We start from the raw sequence: 19,444 nt of genomic DNA on the forward strand, positions 1-19,444 counted from the left end.
TTTTTTTTTTTATTGCTCTAAGAACATAATATAAAAATTAAACCATTAAAAAAAAAACAAATAGTACTATCATTAGATTAACATTTTTATTACTGGTACATAAAGAACTTGATATGACTGTCCAATAGCCATATAAACAGTTTGTCTTTTAAATTTCAAATGTCTGACTCATAGCCATTAGAACAACTTTTACATGCAAAATGTCTGACATAACAACTTGATATACACATGTAAACAAATGTTAGCTCAAGTGAAATTCATTTAATATGAATCAAATATTCAATCTGGGACAGAAAACATGACTAAAATTCTACGAGAACTTTGAGTACTTATGACTAGTGGATAGACTGAGGAGTAATTAGAAGGCTATTTTATCAACCCACATTCATTGACTTTTTAAATCTGTCGGTAATAAGCATTACTATTGGCATAATTTATAGCCTGAACATAATTAAAAAAATAAATTTTAGTCACTTCCAAATGACTACATTTTATTGTTGATAGACTATTTGAAGATCTTCCAAAAAGTACTAGTAAAGAAAGCATTCCAAAAAAAAAACAACTCAGTAGAACATTAAAATCATTTAAATTTTCTTTACACTAGAAAAGCTTTTATGAACTTAAATATTTTGTTAAAATGCAAAGGCAAAAAACAATACATATGAGAAATAAATCAGCCATCTGGTCTTTTCAATAACTTATATAAACTTGAGATAATAATCACATCCTAATGTGTTTGTACACTATAAAAATGTCACAAATAGCAGCTTGACAGCTAGAAACACTAAATGTGTCTAGTGGTAATAAAAAAAAGTCTGTTCAACAAGCAGCTAGGATTTGACTCCCATTTGAGAAGTAAACTTGTTGAACATGAAATCTGCCCTACAAAACCATAAATTGTGGAAGAAAAAAATAATTTCAAATGACAATTTCATCTTGGTCAAAAGTTTGCAGTTGATTTGTTAGATAGAAATTATAACTAAAAATTGATGTTTTCTTAAAAGTGGTATTCTATTATCAGAGTTTGTAAAATTGTTCATCACCAATACTATTTGCAAAGGGAAAAATTGGCTGTATAGAAAATGAGACAAGTTTGTTATCATCATTAGAGGGAACATAGACAAACTTTTCCCCCACTGTCTGACCTAGTAGTTTTCTTTGACCAGACTGGTCATAACTGGATACCAGAATATAATCTATGTTCATAGAACTAGAGTAGCTCCATTTCAAGATGTAAATGGGATTGCTGAGTTCTGAGCTGCTTTGAGACAAGGCTGACTGGAGGGAGGAAACAATGTCACAATTTTGAGCACTAAATGAGCTCACACTTATGCTGCCTTGAGACTTACTGACAGAGTCAGTGTTGAAAGAGATGGAGGATTCCTCAGTGGAAGGGGGCGTTTTTGTGTTCTGCAGGTTGATATTGAGATATGGATTGATCAAAATTTTGTGCATGTCATCTATAGACAAAGGCAGGTCAGCTTTCAGAGTCCAGCACAACATATTATTTAAAGATGGCCGGGGAAACAAAGCTGTGTGATATTCATGAACCTGAGAAAGATTGAAATGTGTTTAAAAATAGAATGGATGTTGCAATGACATAGTCTAGTAACCTCTAGTGTCTAGTCCCAAAACCCTTGCTGTCTTGATATTACTTAGAGAAAGAGGATATTCAAAAACAGATATGCTTAGATTTTTTTTTTTTATTTTTGGCACAAAGGCGTAATTTAGGCCATGTCATATGCTTAGAGCTTAAAGGGTTCTAATGTATCCCTAGGAAGAGCTAATATAGTAAATGTCAATTCTGAATACAGACTTCATTCATTGTGTTGTGAGTGTCAATTCTGAACTCAGACACAATGTTCTATAATCACTATTAAGACGCTCATCCAGAAAGAAAAGTATTATATTAATCATGAACTATATATACCAGACATAACCCTTATGCCCTTAGGGAGCCTTCTGAGCATTAAATGCCCCATGTTCATCTGCTGACATTTCCTTAATATTACTTTTCAGCTATTCAAGCTCAAGATATTGCACCATTTGCTCTATATATTTATACTACTTGGTTCCATAAGGTTGTTATTGCCAGAAGTGGTGACAGTGCTCCACTACCTATAACATGCTTCCAATGGCATGCGTCTCAAATAGCCTCTGACATTCATATGTGGCTCTGCTATCAGGTCAAAGGCAAGCAACTGATGCCTAAACCAGTAAGCTGCGGCCAGGAAGGGCTTGTTAGACTTGGCTGACTACACATCTAAGAGAAAGAAAACTCTGAATCAAATTTAAACTTTAGAAGCCAGTGATCACACAGTGCCACACCCTGGCAGAACCTACTGATCCCAAACTATAGGCTTTCATCTCATTTTTATGAGATGATGGTCACCTCACTGTTGAAAGAGGCAACAGAGATATACTACTTACTGTAATGTACGTATGCACTACTTACTGTGATGTGCCCTATATGTACAGTCATGCAAGAATTCAAGGCTCCAACATTATCACAAGGAACAAGTATAGCAGATAGAATAAACAAATTGTCTTTGTATCCAGCTTCTATAAACTTTGAACTGCTCACAAGGAAAGTACTAGGGACAAAAAGATTGAAAAGATGCAGTAGTCTTTTATTTTGATAATGTAGCTAATGATATTGGATATATTTTTAACCCATCTTCTTTTGCATTCTGGCCTGAAATTAGGCCTACATAAAAGTCAAGCTGTAAATGTAATAAACCAGATATACTGCTACTGGTAATACAGCCTAATGCAATTATGATATTGGCCAAGCATGAAATAAGCTTGGTTATCAACAAAACTAGAATCTTATGTTTGGGCGTTTCAAGATGTCCCGCAGTCCACTCTGCTCTAATAATGGAGCCTAACAATAGTTGGTGAATGTTGGATAAATCTTGGATACTTTGGGCTTCTAGGTCTCAAAGCTTACTTTTTTTTATGCAGATTAAGTCAAAAAGAATTGATAACAACAGAAGTTGTGTTTCATATGCTACACATGGAGTGTGATAGACATAGTAGTGGATATACTTAGACTTTTAAAGGGAAAAGCTTCTTCCCTTGAATGAGAGATTGGCCCTTTAGAAAACCATCAATGATATAATCAGTCCATAACATCAGTTAGGCCAGGTTCACATTGAACCATATCTTTGTAACAATAAGTTCATTGCATACATTTGAATATTATATCTTATATATTAATTAGCAACACTTTCAATACATACATTGAATTGGCGAAAATAATGTTGTGGTTTAAAATATTGTGAATTTCATAGCTTCAGATATTCTTACTGAAAATATTGAAAAGAACCTATTACCTGCCTGAGAGGACCACTTCGAGGGTCGATTTTAAATTATCTTTGCAACCTTGTTTTTTTTAAATGCAATCCACACTATCAGATGGGAGATTTGCTGGTTAAAGAACATAATTACTCATCTAAGATATGAACTAAAAGTCACTACAAATAGTTTTTTCTTAGCTCATGATTTAAGGACTCTTTGATTTTATGTAAGTAGCTATTTAGAAAAGTGATTTCAGATCAATAAACAAGCAATGGCGTATAAATTCCACAGCTGGTGCTAGAAACACACTTGGGGTTTGATAACTCAATGAGTTTAATTCAGGTTAAGGACCCTTAGTTAAAAATAATCATGGACTCTCAGTTAAAAATAATCATGTTTCACAAGGACAAGATTTCAGTAACTTCATATATGCTGTTATAAACCTGATGGTGACACAGGTGGGGGTAGTGGTGTGTGTAGTCAGCCGACGCAAATCTCACCAAGCCAGTGCAGACGAGCAAGCAACTGTGACGAGTTATGACGGTCAGCCAAGACAGTTCAGGAAGGATCGGTGTTGTGAATAGAGCTCAGGGGCGTTACGAGGGATGTATTCATCTGATCAACCAGAATGGTCAAGCAATGTTCTGTCTGGTTCTAGAAGGCCATTAGGGACCCTATATAAAGATCAGAGGTGTCACAGTCAAGACGGTTCACTACAGCCCAGTTCAATACAGTTCGGTCGACTACAGCACAGTTCAGTGTGGTTCTGTACAGTGTATTGTGACAGTTCAGTATGGAGTACTGTCAAGTACAGTCAAGACACCTTGACTAGTATGAGACAGTGTCTTGATCTTGGTCTACAATCAAGTCCGACACAACAAGCCCAGTGTTTGAAGTCAGTCCTGAACAGTTGAACCCAGTGCAAGCCCGGTATGAGATGGAGAGGCCAGTGCAAGAAAAGTTGATACGTCGGTACGGTTGTTCACGAAGAAATATTTGTACAGCCTGTGTTATATATGGCTCCTTTTGTTACGTGCTGCGAATGGTACAGTACTGGCTATGATTTATTGGACATTAACCTTTATGTTATTTTAGAGCCCTGAGTTGTTAAGTTCTTTAAGTGGTGGTGTCATGTGGTGCAGCAAATGGTGGTCAACATGTTGACTGCCCAAATAAACCAAGACACATTACAAGCAAAGACTCATAATACTTGACTACACTTGCCCTTGTAAGTTTGGATTATAACTTTTTATACATTAAATTCACCTTTTCGTAAATCCATTTTTGAGGTTTGTTTCTTCCATCTGCCTAATAGTCTGCACACATATCGATGGATCAACTTCACACAATTGTAGGCTCATATCTTTGCGCTGCTTGTCTGACAAGCTTGTAGTCTCTAGGAGAGTAAAGATGGGGCGAATTTTTTCTTCATCAGCGGATGTCAGTGCCAGTGCAAAACTAAAGTCATCAATACAAGAAGCTTTCCAAACAACAGAAATCTCCAGAGATTTGAAGTAATCTGAGTCAAGTTTAAATAATCTGGAAGTGGTCAAAAAGAAATATTTATAAAAGGTCCGGAATGGGAGGGGGGGGGGGATATAAAGAAATATTTTGAAATATGTAAATTTCAGATCAGGAAATTTAAAGCATGAAATAAATTACTTTTTAACATTTTCAGAATTCATTTACAATTTAAAAATCTTGTTAAAGATGCCATAATTGTGTGTAGATAGATAGTGACATGTCACTATTTACACACACAAAAAAGCATCCCTGCATATCATATACTTAGTTTACATGCTCAACTTAAGAAATGTTTGCATTTATAATCAAAATTATTTATAAATATTAAATGCTTCTATACAAAACAGACCACTCTATTATATAGTAAAAAAAATAACCTACTTCTCTTTCATGAAATGAAACTATTGTTAGCTAGGAGTAATTTTTTTAAGCAACGTGAAGCAATATTTAATTTTTTTTTTCATGACAGCTAGATCTAGTCAAAAGAACATTTTGTATAGAGTGTTCCAAATGAATCAAATATGATGGTCACATATAAACATAAGTTTTATTTGGTAAATAGTGGAGTTGGACTAGATCTAGTTATCTCAAACAACAAGGATGAATGAATGAGATTATTCTAGGCCTTATATGGGTGCTCAAAATTGTAATCAGTTTATATCCAATCCAATGTTAACATTTTTGAAAATTCAAATTTTGGGCAAACTCACTGGTTTTATCATTAATAACAGATATATTTGCTAAAAGATTAATTTAGTTATTGAAATAGTAGCTTTAAAACAAAAAATACACATTGAATTTCAGTCTGTGACAGACAAAGATTCCATTAAAAAAATTTACTTGAAGCACACAGCTTGGGACTGAATTCTCTCAGCAAACAACTTCAGACATCCACCTCCTATATATCCACAGCTTACATCAAAGTCCATACTTGGGTTTGCTGGATGCTGTACTTCAGAGTGTACCTTCACATCTATTTCCTCTTTGGCTTCTCCAGTTTTCTCTGTGACTTGTCTCACAGTTTTTGCTAGAGTGTACCTGTAGAACTGGCTCTGTGTGAATGATGGCTGAATCTGTTGTACACAGAGGTTGTACCAGGGACTCTCACTCAAGCTCTGAGACAGGAAACATTTTTAATGATTTTACACCAATATTGATCAAAGTGTGCAAGTCAGAGGTCAGTCATCTATAGTACTAAAGGTAATTGTAATTTAAAAGACAAGCTAAAAACTGATGAAGCTATTACAAGGTAGACATAAAGTTATCATAATACTAACAACAAAAAAACATAAATGTCTAGTTCTAGTATGAAACTTTTAGGTCTTTTCGAGACAGGTCAGTTAGAATACACCCAATTATGAGCTAAAAAAAGGTAATACACATCAAACACAAGGAAGCTTTTATTTATGTGTGTTGCCAGACTTTTGGGTTGGCATAATCCCTTTTCCTTTAACAACTTTGGAGAAGGCACACAGTTCTGCATTCAGTGTATGGTGTTGTGCCGCTGTTGCCCTTTTATTGGTAAGTAGTTTGGTTGACTTTGGTCTTGAACTATTGCTATTTGCATTGCCACCAAAATCTCTATGCAGCAGCATCACAAGGTCTTTACCTTGTATTTTTCACAGGGAACTAGAGATTAGTCTAGATCTGAAGCTTGAGTTTAGATGAGATTATTCCTTAGTAGTTCCATGACAGGTCTCAGTCATATCTTTATATATTGTATATTATTTCTTTATGCAATGTTATTTATCTAAATTAATATTATATTGTTACCATTGTGTTGTTCAATCATATAATGTTGATAGTTGTGGTATATTCACCTGTTAATATTACAACCAATGCAGAATTAGCCCAAAAATGATGGTTGTGCTTGCCCTGGATGTGGCAAAATATGTAGGTCACAGCTGACAAGCCTAATTATTAATATTATTATTACAGCACTCTATTCCTTTTGTAAGCCTGTTGCAAAAACAGAACCAACAATGGTAAATGAGGGTATAGTGCAACCAGCCCAATGAGAAGGAGGAGAAAGAGTTTTCTTTTCTAAGTGGTATCAGGAAGATTTATCTTATAAATCAGGTCTCTAGTGGCATAAGCTTAAAAGTTCTCAGACAAAAATCTTTATCAAACTAAAATTTATAATTTTGTTAATCCTAAGTGTAAAAAACAAAAAGATGCATCCACTAACTTACACTAATTGAAAAAAACAGTTTCCATCCACTTACACTAATTGAAAAAATATTTTCCATTCACTAACTTATACAAATTGAAAAAAACAGTTTCCATTCACTAATTTACACTAATTGAAAAAACAGTTTCCATTCACTAACTTACACTAATTGAAAAAACAATTTCCATTCACTAACTTACACTAATTGAAAAAATAGTTTCCATTCACTAACTTACACTAATTGAAAAAACAATTTCCATTCACTAATTTACACTAATTGAAAAAGTCATAGTTTCCATCCACTAACTTGCACTAATTGAAAAAGTCATAGTTTCCATCCACTAACTTGCACTAATTGAAAAAGTCATAGTTTCCATTCACTAACTTGCACTAATTGAAAAAGTCATATTTTACTTCTGATTTCCAGCTACTGGTACATCAAGGTACCAAAAGGGGTCACAAAGAATTGAAGATTTTTTTATAGTACATACATGTAGAATATTTTTTAATGGATTTTGGAATGCAGTTCTTGGACAATGTATAAAAGGATTGTGTCTTAATTAAATGGAGACTGGAAATCACTGCTAATTATGAACATATTTTTGGCTGCATTACCTGCCCTTCTAAAAAATACTGGTTTCCATATCCACGACAGAAGGAAGTAGAAAATGGAACTTTGACTGTTCTTGTTGACATTCTATCATTGAGTAGTCCCCAAAACCTGAAAATGATAAAACTATGAGGTGTGACATAACGATTAATAACTATAACAATTTTACCATTAATAACAATAACAATTTTCCCATTAATGAAAAGAACAACATTGGAGCTTTACTGCTAAGAGGTTATATTTGGTACCGTACTTTAGTGCTGTGATGTTACATTTGGTACTTTAGTGTTGTGATGTTACATTTGGTACTTTAGTGCTTGGTGTTACATTTGGTACTGTATTGGTACTTAAGTGCTGGGTTTTACATTTGGTACTTTAGTGTTGTGATGTTACATTTGGTACTTTAGGGCAATGACTTTACATTTGGTACTTTAGTGTTGTGATGTTACATTTGGTACTTTAGGGCAATGACTTTACATTTGGTACTTTAGTGTTGTGATGTTACATTTGGTACTTTAGGGCAATGACTTTACATTTGGTACTTTAGTGTTGTGATGTTACATTTGGTAAATTAGTGTTATGATGTTACATTTGGTACTGTAGTGTTGTGATGTTATATTTGGTAATTTGGTGCTTTGGTGTTAGAGCCTGAGCAATCATAAATACACATTTTTACTAAGCTTGTATCAAATCACTGTCTGTTAAAAAGTTTGTATATGTTATTTTCCCCACACACATTCTCTGATCAAATTGAAACATTGCACAATTATTCATTGGCATAGACAAGACATAAATCAATAAAAAAAAATTACTAAATTAATTACTGGTAATTAATTATTTTTTTTAAACCAACAAGGGAAATTAATCCTTCAGTATTAAAAGATAAGGCTAAATATGTAGGGTTTCATAACACCAATTCTTGTATCAATTTTAGACTTAAAACAATTAATAATTGTACCTAACAAAACATGAATCAATTAAAAAGTTAACCAATTAGTCAATTAACTATTGGTAATTAATTATTTATGTTTGATATTGAATAAAGGAAATAACTTATTAAGAGATATATTTGTAAGTGTAGAGTTCTTTCCCTTAAATAAGCTTTGTTTATTAAAAAAGATTTTTATATTTTGCTTGTTTAAAATTATCTTAGGAATAGGAACAAGATGTATTTAAATCTCAGTTACAATTTAAAAAATTGTCAATTTTTTAAATTACTTTTTAGTTTCATTTATTGCTATAAACATTTTTAACTCTTTCTCTCCTAATTGTTGATTGGACCCCATTAAATTAAATTAATTTTTATAAACTTTAATTTATGTTGTATTAAAAGAGCATGAATTCTTCTATAATTCTATACCAAAAAGAAAAGTTTTCTGATTATAAACAAAAAGTTATTGAAGTGTAATCATAACAGGGTAGAATGTACAAATGTAAAAAATGAACAATTCTGTGAGAACATGAAAAATAATAACGGAGATAAAGAGTTAAGTCAGTTCTAACATTTATAAGAAAATTGATTGAACAATTTGACTTAGTGGAGTTAATGTTATAAAAATAATCTTCTAAAGTTTATATTAAAAATTGATTGTCTGAAATCATTGTAAAGGAGAATATTAGTATATGATAAATATTGAATGAAGTAAAACAATTAAAATAATATAGAAGCAAATAAAATAATAATGAAAATGACAGATACTGAGATAAAATTACTCATATTATACGGTTATTGATTTATGATTGTGCTACCTAGGTCCTGGGTGCACTCTTCTACCTCAACGTGGCACTCGGGTGGAAACGGTTACTTGAGGGGGTAACTAGGCTAAATGAATGGCAAAACAAAACTTCCCTGAGAGTGGACCCATAGCACGGATGGAGTTGAAAGAGAGCTCTCACGACCCTGTCGATAATTCAAGCGCTTTTCCTCAAGGGATCGTTACATTAATGGCGAGTTCCCCCATGGTTAGCTTGGTATAACATAGGAAAATGGCAGAGGCTCCCAGTAAACTCAGTCCTTTGGCCATGTCTAGCCCATGCATCTGGAGGCCAGTTATATCGGAAATAGCAATACTTTATCTAGGCATTGACTTGGGTCTCTTCCAGACAGAACAGTGGTTCAGACAGGCTACTTTTTTTTTACTGTTTGACACTCAAACAGGTTTTTTTTTAAAATCTTAGAGCTCGAAGAGCCTTCAGCTCAGCTCTTAGACGATCTAACAAATCTATCTACAAACTATTTTTTTTTAAATCCAGCTTCTAACATAGTTCTAAATTATTACTTACATAACTTCCTGAACATCAAAGTGTTCTTTGGGATGTTTTTCATACGTCCAGCCAGGAGCAAACAAAGCACACGACAAACCATGAGTTTGTATCATCTCCATCACCTACAGGTTATAATAAACCTTATATTAACTTTCAAGCACACAGCAATTTGTATTTGGTGCTCACAAGGCCCTCACCATACCACATTGATAAGTTTGGCTCATTGATGGTGCACAATATTGATCACAATAATTACTACTGACATTCAGCCTTTACCCACAATGTTCTTAAAAAAAAAAAAAAAGAAAAAAAAAAAAAGGTTTTATCAATAAATTGTTTAAATTAAAACTTTGATATAATAGGTATGATCTTAATGTAGTGAAATTTTGAATTGCTAACTGGCTCTGAGCATTACACTAAGGACTGGCAAAACTTAAGTCAGGAGCCTAAATTTGTCAAATATCTTCCAAAAAAATAACCAGACAAGTTGATATAACAATAATCTTCTGTCTGTACCATTATATGGAGTCAGCTTCATGACTTTCTAATATTTGAAACAGACCCCCCCCCCCCCAAAGTAATTCATCTCATTAAGAAGAGTCTAAATCACTGTATAATTATGTATGATGATTCTTTAATATCACATGTATGATGACTTTGTAATAGCACATGTATGATGACTCTGTAATATGACTGTTATATCACATGTATGATATCTCTGTTATATCACATGTATGATATCTCTGTTATATCACATGTATGATGACTCTGTAATAGCACATGTATGATGACTGTAATAGCACATGTATGATGACTCTGTAATAGCACATGTATGATGACTGTGATACATAACCAATTAGCTCTTAGTTTTCATTCTAAGAAAGGGATTGCTGAGTTTTAAAGAAATGCCCAGAATATTCAGGTTAATGTTATTTTAAGAATCTCATCATTTCTGATTTTCTCAAAAAAATTAAGAGCATGAGAATTGTAATCTTTTGTATATTTACCTAACTCAAATCTTATCTACTCCTCACCATTGTTTCTTACTATTTCTGTTCAATCTCTTTATCAACAAGGTTTGCTAATCAATCTTTGTTTTTTTAATATAAGCTTTTTAATTGCCAACTGTGACAACATTCATCAAGTCTGATTTTATTATCTGATGCTCAAACTCCCTTAACACTATCTCTCCATAATTATTTTCTGTGTTCAGAAGAAATTTTTCATTTTTCCCATTTGTGTTTTACTAGCCTGTTAGGATTATATGTCAATAACATTTTTCTTTAATCAGAAAATGTTATAATTGGTATAGATAGATGCCTGCCCTTTTTATAAAACACAAATTAAAGTTTATAAACCCCAAAATTAAGTTAATTTAATGGGGTCAAATCAATGATGGTATTGTTAATCAGGAGAGAAAGAGTTAACAAGTAAGTTACTATTAACCAGGATGCAGATAGCATCAAATATACAACGGCAGTACAGTATACAAAATAAGCTCAAGTGGATATTAAAATGCAATATATTTATATTTTTAAATACTTACATTTTGCATAACAAATATCATACATTGCAAGAACAAATAAAGTGTTTAAATAATTTACAATCAATATACTTTTAAAAGCAGTACCATTCAGAACATCAATTTTATGTTTTAATTTATGTTTCTAGTAAAACTATGCGTACATTAGAGGAAGGCTTTTAAAAAAATTGTCAATCTATAAGTTAAATATTTAGTGCTATTTAAAAATTGTATATCAGCACCTATAAACTATCTCTAATAAATTTATAGCAATGAGCCACAGTGGCTGGCTCTTATTCATTATAATCTAATTAGTATATGTCTGACCTCCCTGCAATTAAAGCCGCCACCACCAGGTGTCCCTCTACCAAAGGCATCTACACCAACATAAACATCAAACTGGCGCCCATAGGATGCTGCCATCATCTTCGAGTGAGATAAATGATCATTGGAGATGCAGTAGTTCAGAAATATCCCATCACAAACTTGAAAGAACATTCTAAGGAAAGATCATGTATTTGCTACTCAACAACAGTCACAAAACAAACAAACAAGAACAACTTTTGATTTTGTCAAATATTTCACCATGAAACTGTGATCTAAAAGACACAAAACAAACAAACGAGAACAACTTTCCATTTTGTCAAATATTTCACCATGAAACTGTGATCTAAAAGACACAAAACAAACAAACAAGAACAACTTTCCATTTTGTCAAATATTTCACCATGAAACTGTGACCTAAAAGACAAAGTGAGATCATGTGAAAAATGTAAAAGTCATGGGATTAAATCCTAGTGTAGCCAGAAGTTTTTATTCAGTATTTATTAACTTTTTCAAGAAATGCAGTAAGCATAAATAACAACTTAACTGCCTCTTTATGTTCAGAAAGGAAATGTGGTTGGTGATTGTGTGTGTTTGGTGGTTGTGCTGGTTACATTGCAGTCTAGCAACTTGTCAATCTTTGAGAACAAATTTACTCTCTTAACAAATTGAAACAAATAATCTTTTAGAAGCAAAAATTATTTCATGAAAAAAGACATTTTAAGAAATGTATTACAAAACTATTTAATACTAAGGTAAAAGGAATTTTTAAAATAAAAACAAAAAAAAACACACACAATAATGACCTAACTATGAAAAATATAGACAGAAATGAGCATAAAAAAATATAAGTTCATATCCTACTCATTGAGTGCATTCAATTCATTTTGCCATTTGAGTTCACCAGTGTTGATAACACTGTCATACCAGAGTACTTTTGGAGCATCTAGCATTGCTCGACACTTTAAAGTCAGTTCATGTACAAAGTATTGCAGTCCTGGTATGTGGTCGATCTAATAAGATGCCAAAACTCATTACTTCATTAGATGTTAATATTCAACATTCTAGCAGATTAATACATAGAAATGTTATGTATATTTTGTAACTAATTGAAATAAACTAACAGTATTTCTTTTTTTCTAAAACTTTTATGTCGATTTTTGTTTTATTTTTACACTCATTATCATTGGCTATTTCTTATTTTCTAGATTTTTTATACTAAGCAGTTATCTGCCCATAATTTTACATCTGTTAAAGGGCTAACACAATAAGATAATCCATTTATGTTTGTCAGAAACAGTAAAGAATCTAGGAAAGTTTCTGGAATTACAATAAGTTATCAGTGTTGTTTGAACAAATATTTGTTTACTAGTTATTATATTGAAAAGTGCTGAATATTTACATGTAGTGGATCAGACATGATAAAAATAATTTTTAAGTAGATAAAAATAGTGAAACTTATAATATGGCATGTATTTGCTCATCATAAAAAAAAAAAAGTAAAATACCTAAAGGTTTTGAGATATATGGGCGTCACACCAAGAACAATTATTATAGGAGGCCTGATCACTTATCTGCAATGTCACAAGCTGTGGGCAGTTTAGACCGCTTGTTGCCACATCACAGGTCTGGTCTAATATGCACACAGGTTATGATGTTGCACGTCAGTGTTCAAGCATTCTATAATGAAGGGTCTTGGTCACATCATGTTCAAGGATTTTAAATGTGCTTTTAGTAAGAAAGGAGGCTAGATGGAAAATGTGGCAAGCACCCTCAAATGATGCTTTTTAATTTGAATTCAGGTAAAAGTGATGAGTCTGAATTGGGGTTTTAGAACATTCCTGGCAACTTGACTTTTGTTGAATAAAGTTGTGCTACAGAATGACAGCTTTACTAACTTTACAGCACTGAAAAGAGTAACATTTACGTCATAACCCCCATAGTCCGTTCATTCTAAATGAGAAATTCAACTTTTGACTAGTATATGAGACTTAAATTAATACATTTATTTCTGCCATGGGGAGTCTCATTCTCTATATTGAAATTTATTAAGGCTCATTTTTTTTTAAAGGTTTAATTAAACCTTATTATTCTACCTCTATTTTATTCTCTATATTTATTAGCCAACCATTGAATCCATATGCTAGTGCCATCTGTGCAAGTTTGGTGGTGACTCTGTCAATGACTGAGGTAGACTGTAGCATCTCTTGACATATACTGGATCCAGTCTCCCATTCAGTAATGATAGTACCTAGAGACAGCACAACACTGGTTTTGAAATATAGTTACACTAAAAGGTTTGTAAATTGTTACGCTGGTATTGGTTAGAAATGATTGTACACATTCTGACATTTTAGTCTGTTTATCTAATTAAATTATCAAAGTTAGCCAGGGATATTTGAATTGGTGAAAAACAAACAGAAATCTTCTTTAAAGAATTGACTATTTTAAGAGTAGCGTTCCAATTGAAATCATAAAATGAATCAACAAACACACACACACACACAATTCCAAGTAAGAATACACAATATAAAATTAATTATAATAACAAATCCACAGTAAGAGATTGAACATGAAGCTTAAAACTTACATTTTTACATTTCAATTAGCAAGTGGCAGAACACTCCAGAATAGGAAATTAAATTATGGTTTTTAATTATTCTCCTGAATTATTTAGCCTTCATAGTAAAGACAGGAAGCATTTAGAATCAAATGTGCAGAAAGACAAGTCTGCTACCTTACACATTTTTTATTCCCTGACATACATATATACAAATCCATCTTGAGATCAACTTACAAAATAATAGAGACTAAGAGTTCAGAAAACAAAAAAAATTATTCTAAACAAAATCAGTCAAACTCACACATAATAATACTTATCATCTAGATTATGCTCATTATTAATAACTATGGAAGTTGTTCATGACAAGATGAAAATACAAGAAAACAAGAAAAAATAGGGAAGAATAGAATATTTAGAGTTGCTCACTAGGACATTGTGCTTGATTTCAATACTTTCACTGTGGATTTATTTTTTTCATTTATATTGTCATTATATCTGAACTTTTTTTTCCGCATATTCAAGTTTATACAATGGGCAATACAAATTTGTATAACCCACATTATATGAACGAAAATATGGTAGTCTACATTTAGAATTCATATCTATATTTTGTATAGGTCTGTGATTAAAAGATTTGGTCAAGACCAGGGGTGGGAAACCTTTTTCTACGAAGGGTCGCATTAAAAAAATTTAGGGACTTGGGGAGGGGGGAGGGGGGGGGGGGTTTCGCATAAATAAATACATAAATAAATATATTTATTTATATATATATTATACTCCCAATTGAGGAATTACAACAAAAGTTAGCAATTTCTGGAACTAATTTTACAAACTATTTTTTTACATTTTGCTATTGTCTGTATACATCACAACATTTCGCCACAAATGCAAATGTACAGTAGTACTTAATATAAAGTATATAACTGTTTACTCTCATGCAAAATGTTCCGGAACCGTGGAACTAGCTTACTAGTTGTTTTTCTTGTAACAGCTGTCATTTACAGTCAATCAGCACCGATCTGTTCTAACACTTGAAAATTTTCAAACAGAAAAAAAAAAGCTGTTCCATAAAATGTGAAAGTTTAGCAGCAAAGTTTTTTTAAAATGTGGATATACAGCTTCTGGCACCCATGAACTCCTGCGAAAGAACTGACTGGAACTTCTCTTTCAGGTCATAATTTGCGAGGAGGTATGTCTTCTGGAGCTAAGTCAGCTTCTGCATTAAATGGTGAGCTGAAAAGATTTAAGATGCACATACATTTCATGTGCAAACAACATGTTGCAATGCCTCAGATGATTAACATTTTTTCAACTTTTCATTAGAAATATTAGTAACAAAGTCACAATCAATGTCCTTCAATTTTTCCTTGAGATTTCATGTTCTTCTAATGCTAGGCCAGCGGATACTACTGTGTTACCGAACATCAGAATGTTTTGTTTCCAAATCTTCAATTACTTTTCGGAATCGCCAGTCAGGGCCAGCCTTAGATAATTGGAGGCCCTAGGCAAATTGAATTTGGTAGCCCCAAATAAAATAGAAAAATAAAAATCAACAGCGAAAAAACTAAAAGTATGCAATTTATTAAAAACCTGGTGTACTTCAACAATAACATTGAGGATAAGTTTCACTATTTCTTCTCTAAAATATCAACATATTTAAAAAAGAGAACTGCAAAATACAAAACATATAAAAAGGAAAAATCCCATCCAAGCCTAATTATGTCTTTTACAATGAGAAGAAATGCAAGTAGCAATATCTACCAGTAGATTATTCAAGATTCATGATTGACTTTGTGTTCTTTGAATTCTATACAAAGAGACTTGCATTTCACATTACCTAAGATGTCAACACCATGCTATTTAAACCGCTACCAATTATCCAAATGTGTAGATTACCTAAGATGTCAACACTTGTTTTTTAAAATTGATTTAAATCATCCAAATATGTAGATTATGTAAGATGTCAATACCATATTTTTTTAACTGTTTTAAATCATCCGAATGTGTAGATTACCTAAGATGTCCACACCATGCTTGTGAGCTGCTTGAATCCAGCCAACTGGAGGAATGGTGATGAAGTGATGACTAAAATAAACAAAGCTGTCAATCAGCTGCCAATGGTAGAAGCAGTAAGGGGAAACTGAACTGGAACCCTGGCAAAATCTGGAGGAATATTTTCAAGTCAATTTATGTCAGTCTCTAAAGCTGTTAAATGTCCTTTAAAGCCTTTTGTATAACTGTGCATTTTATTATTTGTAGACCAGTGCTACTAAAAAAAAAAAAGGGGGGGGGGGGAGTGATGAACCTTTCATATAAACAAGAGATCAACAATGATTATATTCATGAAATCAAAAGTATTTTATCAATGAGCAGAATATTTTACATAGGATTAAGTAAAGAAAGAGATCTATAGGGTATTTGATTTTAGGCCAGTATGGTAGAAAAAAAAGTAAAATACCTGTCATCTAAGTATCCACCACACATATCATGACACACCAACACCTGAGGCCGAGTAGATGGTTCTAGTCCTTTCCTCAATGAATCATTATTAGCAACCATCTGAACTTGTTTTTGTATTACTGACTTGTTAAAAGAGAAGTTCTCTGGATTCCATTGCAAGAGCTCACTCAGACTGTCTAATGGCTCAGTTATTACTTGACCAGATTCATCAAGCCCTATTTTCATTCTAATATTGACAGTGTTATTTTTCCTCAACTTACTTTTTTTTCTGCTTAATTATAGTAAGTCCAAAAATTCTTTCTTTTTTATGTGTAAATTAACCTTTAAATTTAAGAAGCATTCATTAAAATCAATGTACATGTCATATACATTCATTTATTATTTATAGCAAAATTTTCATTATAGTCGATGAACAGAAAATGTAAGATTGTAGCTGCTAGCTTTATCATTCCAATAAAAGCCTACATTTGTAATTAAATAATGTTTAGATAAAGATCTATTTATCATTACGTTTCATTTAATCACTGAAAAGAACACAAATAATACTAAGACTCCTTTATCTTGATCTATCTATATCATCATCATCATCAACATCAAAATCCATTTGATTTGCAAAAGCCCTGGTGTTTTGCATAGTGCATAAATGTCACCATACAGGTTGAGAATTTTTGGTTTTCCAGACCTGTCGAGACAGAAACCAGCAAGTCTGGGGCAGTCAAAAAGAATATGAGACATTGTTTTTCTCTTCTTCCTACAACAGGGCACCGTGAGTTAAAATTCAGCCATAACCGTGAGAAATAGAGCCAACAGGACAATGTCCTGTCCTGCACTGTGCTTGCTCAGGCCTAGATAGCCTACACCATGGGGAAGTGCGGTCAGGGCACCTCATGTGCTCCCAGACTCCACGGGCCTTTTGGGACTTGTTTCACCACTCAAACCACTTTCCATTTCTATTTTTAGGATTATAGCTAGAGCATGATGAAAACTCACAGACTGCTCTGTGGGTGGTGTTTGCCCTCCATGGTAGGCCAAGGAGTCTGCAATGGTGTTGCCAGTCACACCTATGTGACTCAGTACCCACTGCATTATTACAGGAGTGCCATAGCATTGCTTTATGATGATAGTATTGATATTGGGAGGCCATGATCCAGGGCTTTGCAAGTAGTATCTATCTATAGGTTTTGAGTCAGTGACCACTAAAATCTGTGTTGCCCTCAAATGTCCTTCGCCGAGTTGAGAGTCAATGACTTTTAAGGTCTCTGCACATCAAAACTGCAAACACTACCACATGGTCCAAATATTTTGACTGAGTCAGAGCCAAGAAACTTGATGTAGGCTCCATAGCCTGCTCTTCCAGAATCTATTGATGCAAAAATGGCACTGGGCTTGAAGGCATTAATGGTCTCCAGTGCTAGAATTTGAAAGTCGTTAGATGAATGACTTAGCTTAGTGGTGTTAGGGTCTACTAGTTTCAAGCATATGTCTGGGGTCCTTGGGCGACACGAAGGAAGAAGGCGAAGAAAATGTTGAATGTTATTTAAGTTTGTGGAGAGGCCAGCTTTATCAGATAGTCTAGCGACCTAGTGGCAAGACGCATAAAAGACTACATCTGAATACATCTTCTGCATCTCCAACCATCCACAAGTTTTCTAGCTGAATTTCAGAATTATAGATCTAGATTAGATCAATATCATTTGAATATCTACTTAGATTTAGATGTCTTAGTTAGTCTATTATATTTATGATGATAAAATATAATTATTGATATAATTTATATTAATTATCATAAAAATAAATAAAAAATGACAGATAATTTATTAATTATGATCTAAATTATAAATTATAGACTTTCACTTAGTTATTGAACTTATAATAGACTTATTCTAAATCTTAGATTCTATTCTTTTCTTTCTTAAATAATCTTTATCTAGTCTAGAACCAGTTAGAATTAAATTATTAAATAGAATAATAGATAGTCTAAGTCTAAGACAAGATTGACCTATATTGAACTTTCTATAACTTTTTTTAAAGAGAGTTTTTGTTCTTATGCTGTCAACTTATGATTTTTTAAGTGTATTTACTGAATGAAGGTCTAAATAAAATGTTATTAATAAATTGATGAACTTGTTGTTTCTTCTTTTTTTCTACTTATGAAATTATTAATTAAAAAATATATGTTAACAATTTGATCTATAATTAATATAAAACAAATATGCATGAATTAAATGAAATGAAACACGCATCTAGATATACATGTTATGTTTAATTATTATTATTTTTTGAACAAAATTATGACTTAGTGATCTTTTGAGAGCAATGACAATAAATGATATAGATCTAGTACGGGAAACTTACTACTATAAGAAATAATACTTTTATGTTTATCTGTTGATGATTAAGACTACAGTTAGATCTATACATTTCTAAAGAAATTTTAAGCGCTCTCTATTTTCGTAAAATCACACCACGAAGAGAAAGAATTTTATGAAGCTGACACATATCAGTGTCCCTTTCTCTTTCGCCGTGAGGTCTTCTGAGTGGAGTCTACTGTCTACCAGAGATTGTTTGGTGTGTGTTTTATGATCAGATAGGACTAATGTCGGTGTTTATAGCTCTTACCACTACCTCTGGCTCCACCTCTCTTGGAGGAAGGATAGGTCGAGTGTAACTAGATCACGAACGTCTTTGTTAAACGTTACGTAGCAC

The 19,444-nt window shown here is 32.7% G+C and overlaps 1 protein-coding gene across 3 annotated transcripts; it reads right to left on the bottom strand.

Annotated features, from left to right (window-relative positions):
• Window positions 1-72: 72 nt before the first annotated feature.
• Window positions 73-18,435, bottom strand: LOC106055275 (uncharacterized). Of its 3 annotated transcripts, XM_056020107.1 has the most exons (11): window positions 16,737-18,435; window positions 16,293-16,441; window positions 13,812-13,966; window positions 12,580-12,728; window positions 11,719-11,890; window positions 9,888-9,991; window positions 7,610-7,715; window positions 5,665-5,939; window positions 4,567-4,839; window positions 2,456-2,594; window positions 73-1,551 (listed from the first exon to the last, which is right to left on the bottom strand). In XM_056020107.1, exons 1-11 carry the CDS (start codon window positions 16,961-16,963, stop codon window positions 1,018-1,020), a joined length of 2,283 nt encoding a protein of 760 aa, XP_055876082.1. In that variant the 5' UTR covers window positions 16,964-18,435; the 3' UTR covers window positions 73-1,017. The 3 variants fall into 3 exon arrangements, with proteins under 3 accessions (XP_055876082.1, XP_055876084.1, XP_013066929.2); XM_056020109.1 differs by lacking the exon at window positions 16,293-16,441 and having other exon boundaries at window positions 16,737-16,878; XM_013211475.2 differs by lacking the exons at window positions 16,293-16,441; window positions 16,737-18,435 and adding an exon at window positions 15,249-15,476.
• Window positions 18,436-19,444: the final 1,009 nt, after the last annotated feature.

This window comes from Biomphalaria glabrata, chromosome 2 (assembly GCF_947242115.1).
Source record: "Biomphalaria glabrata chromosome 2, xgBioGlab47.1, whole genome shotgun sequence".
Lineage (NCBI taxonomy): Eukaryota > Metazoa > Mollusca > Gastropoda > Planorbidae > Biomphalaria > Biomphalaria glabrata.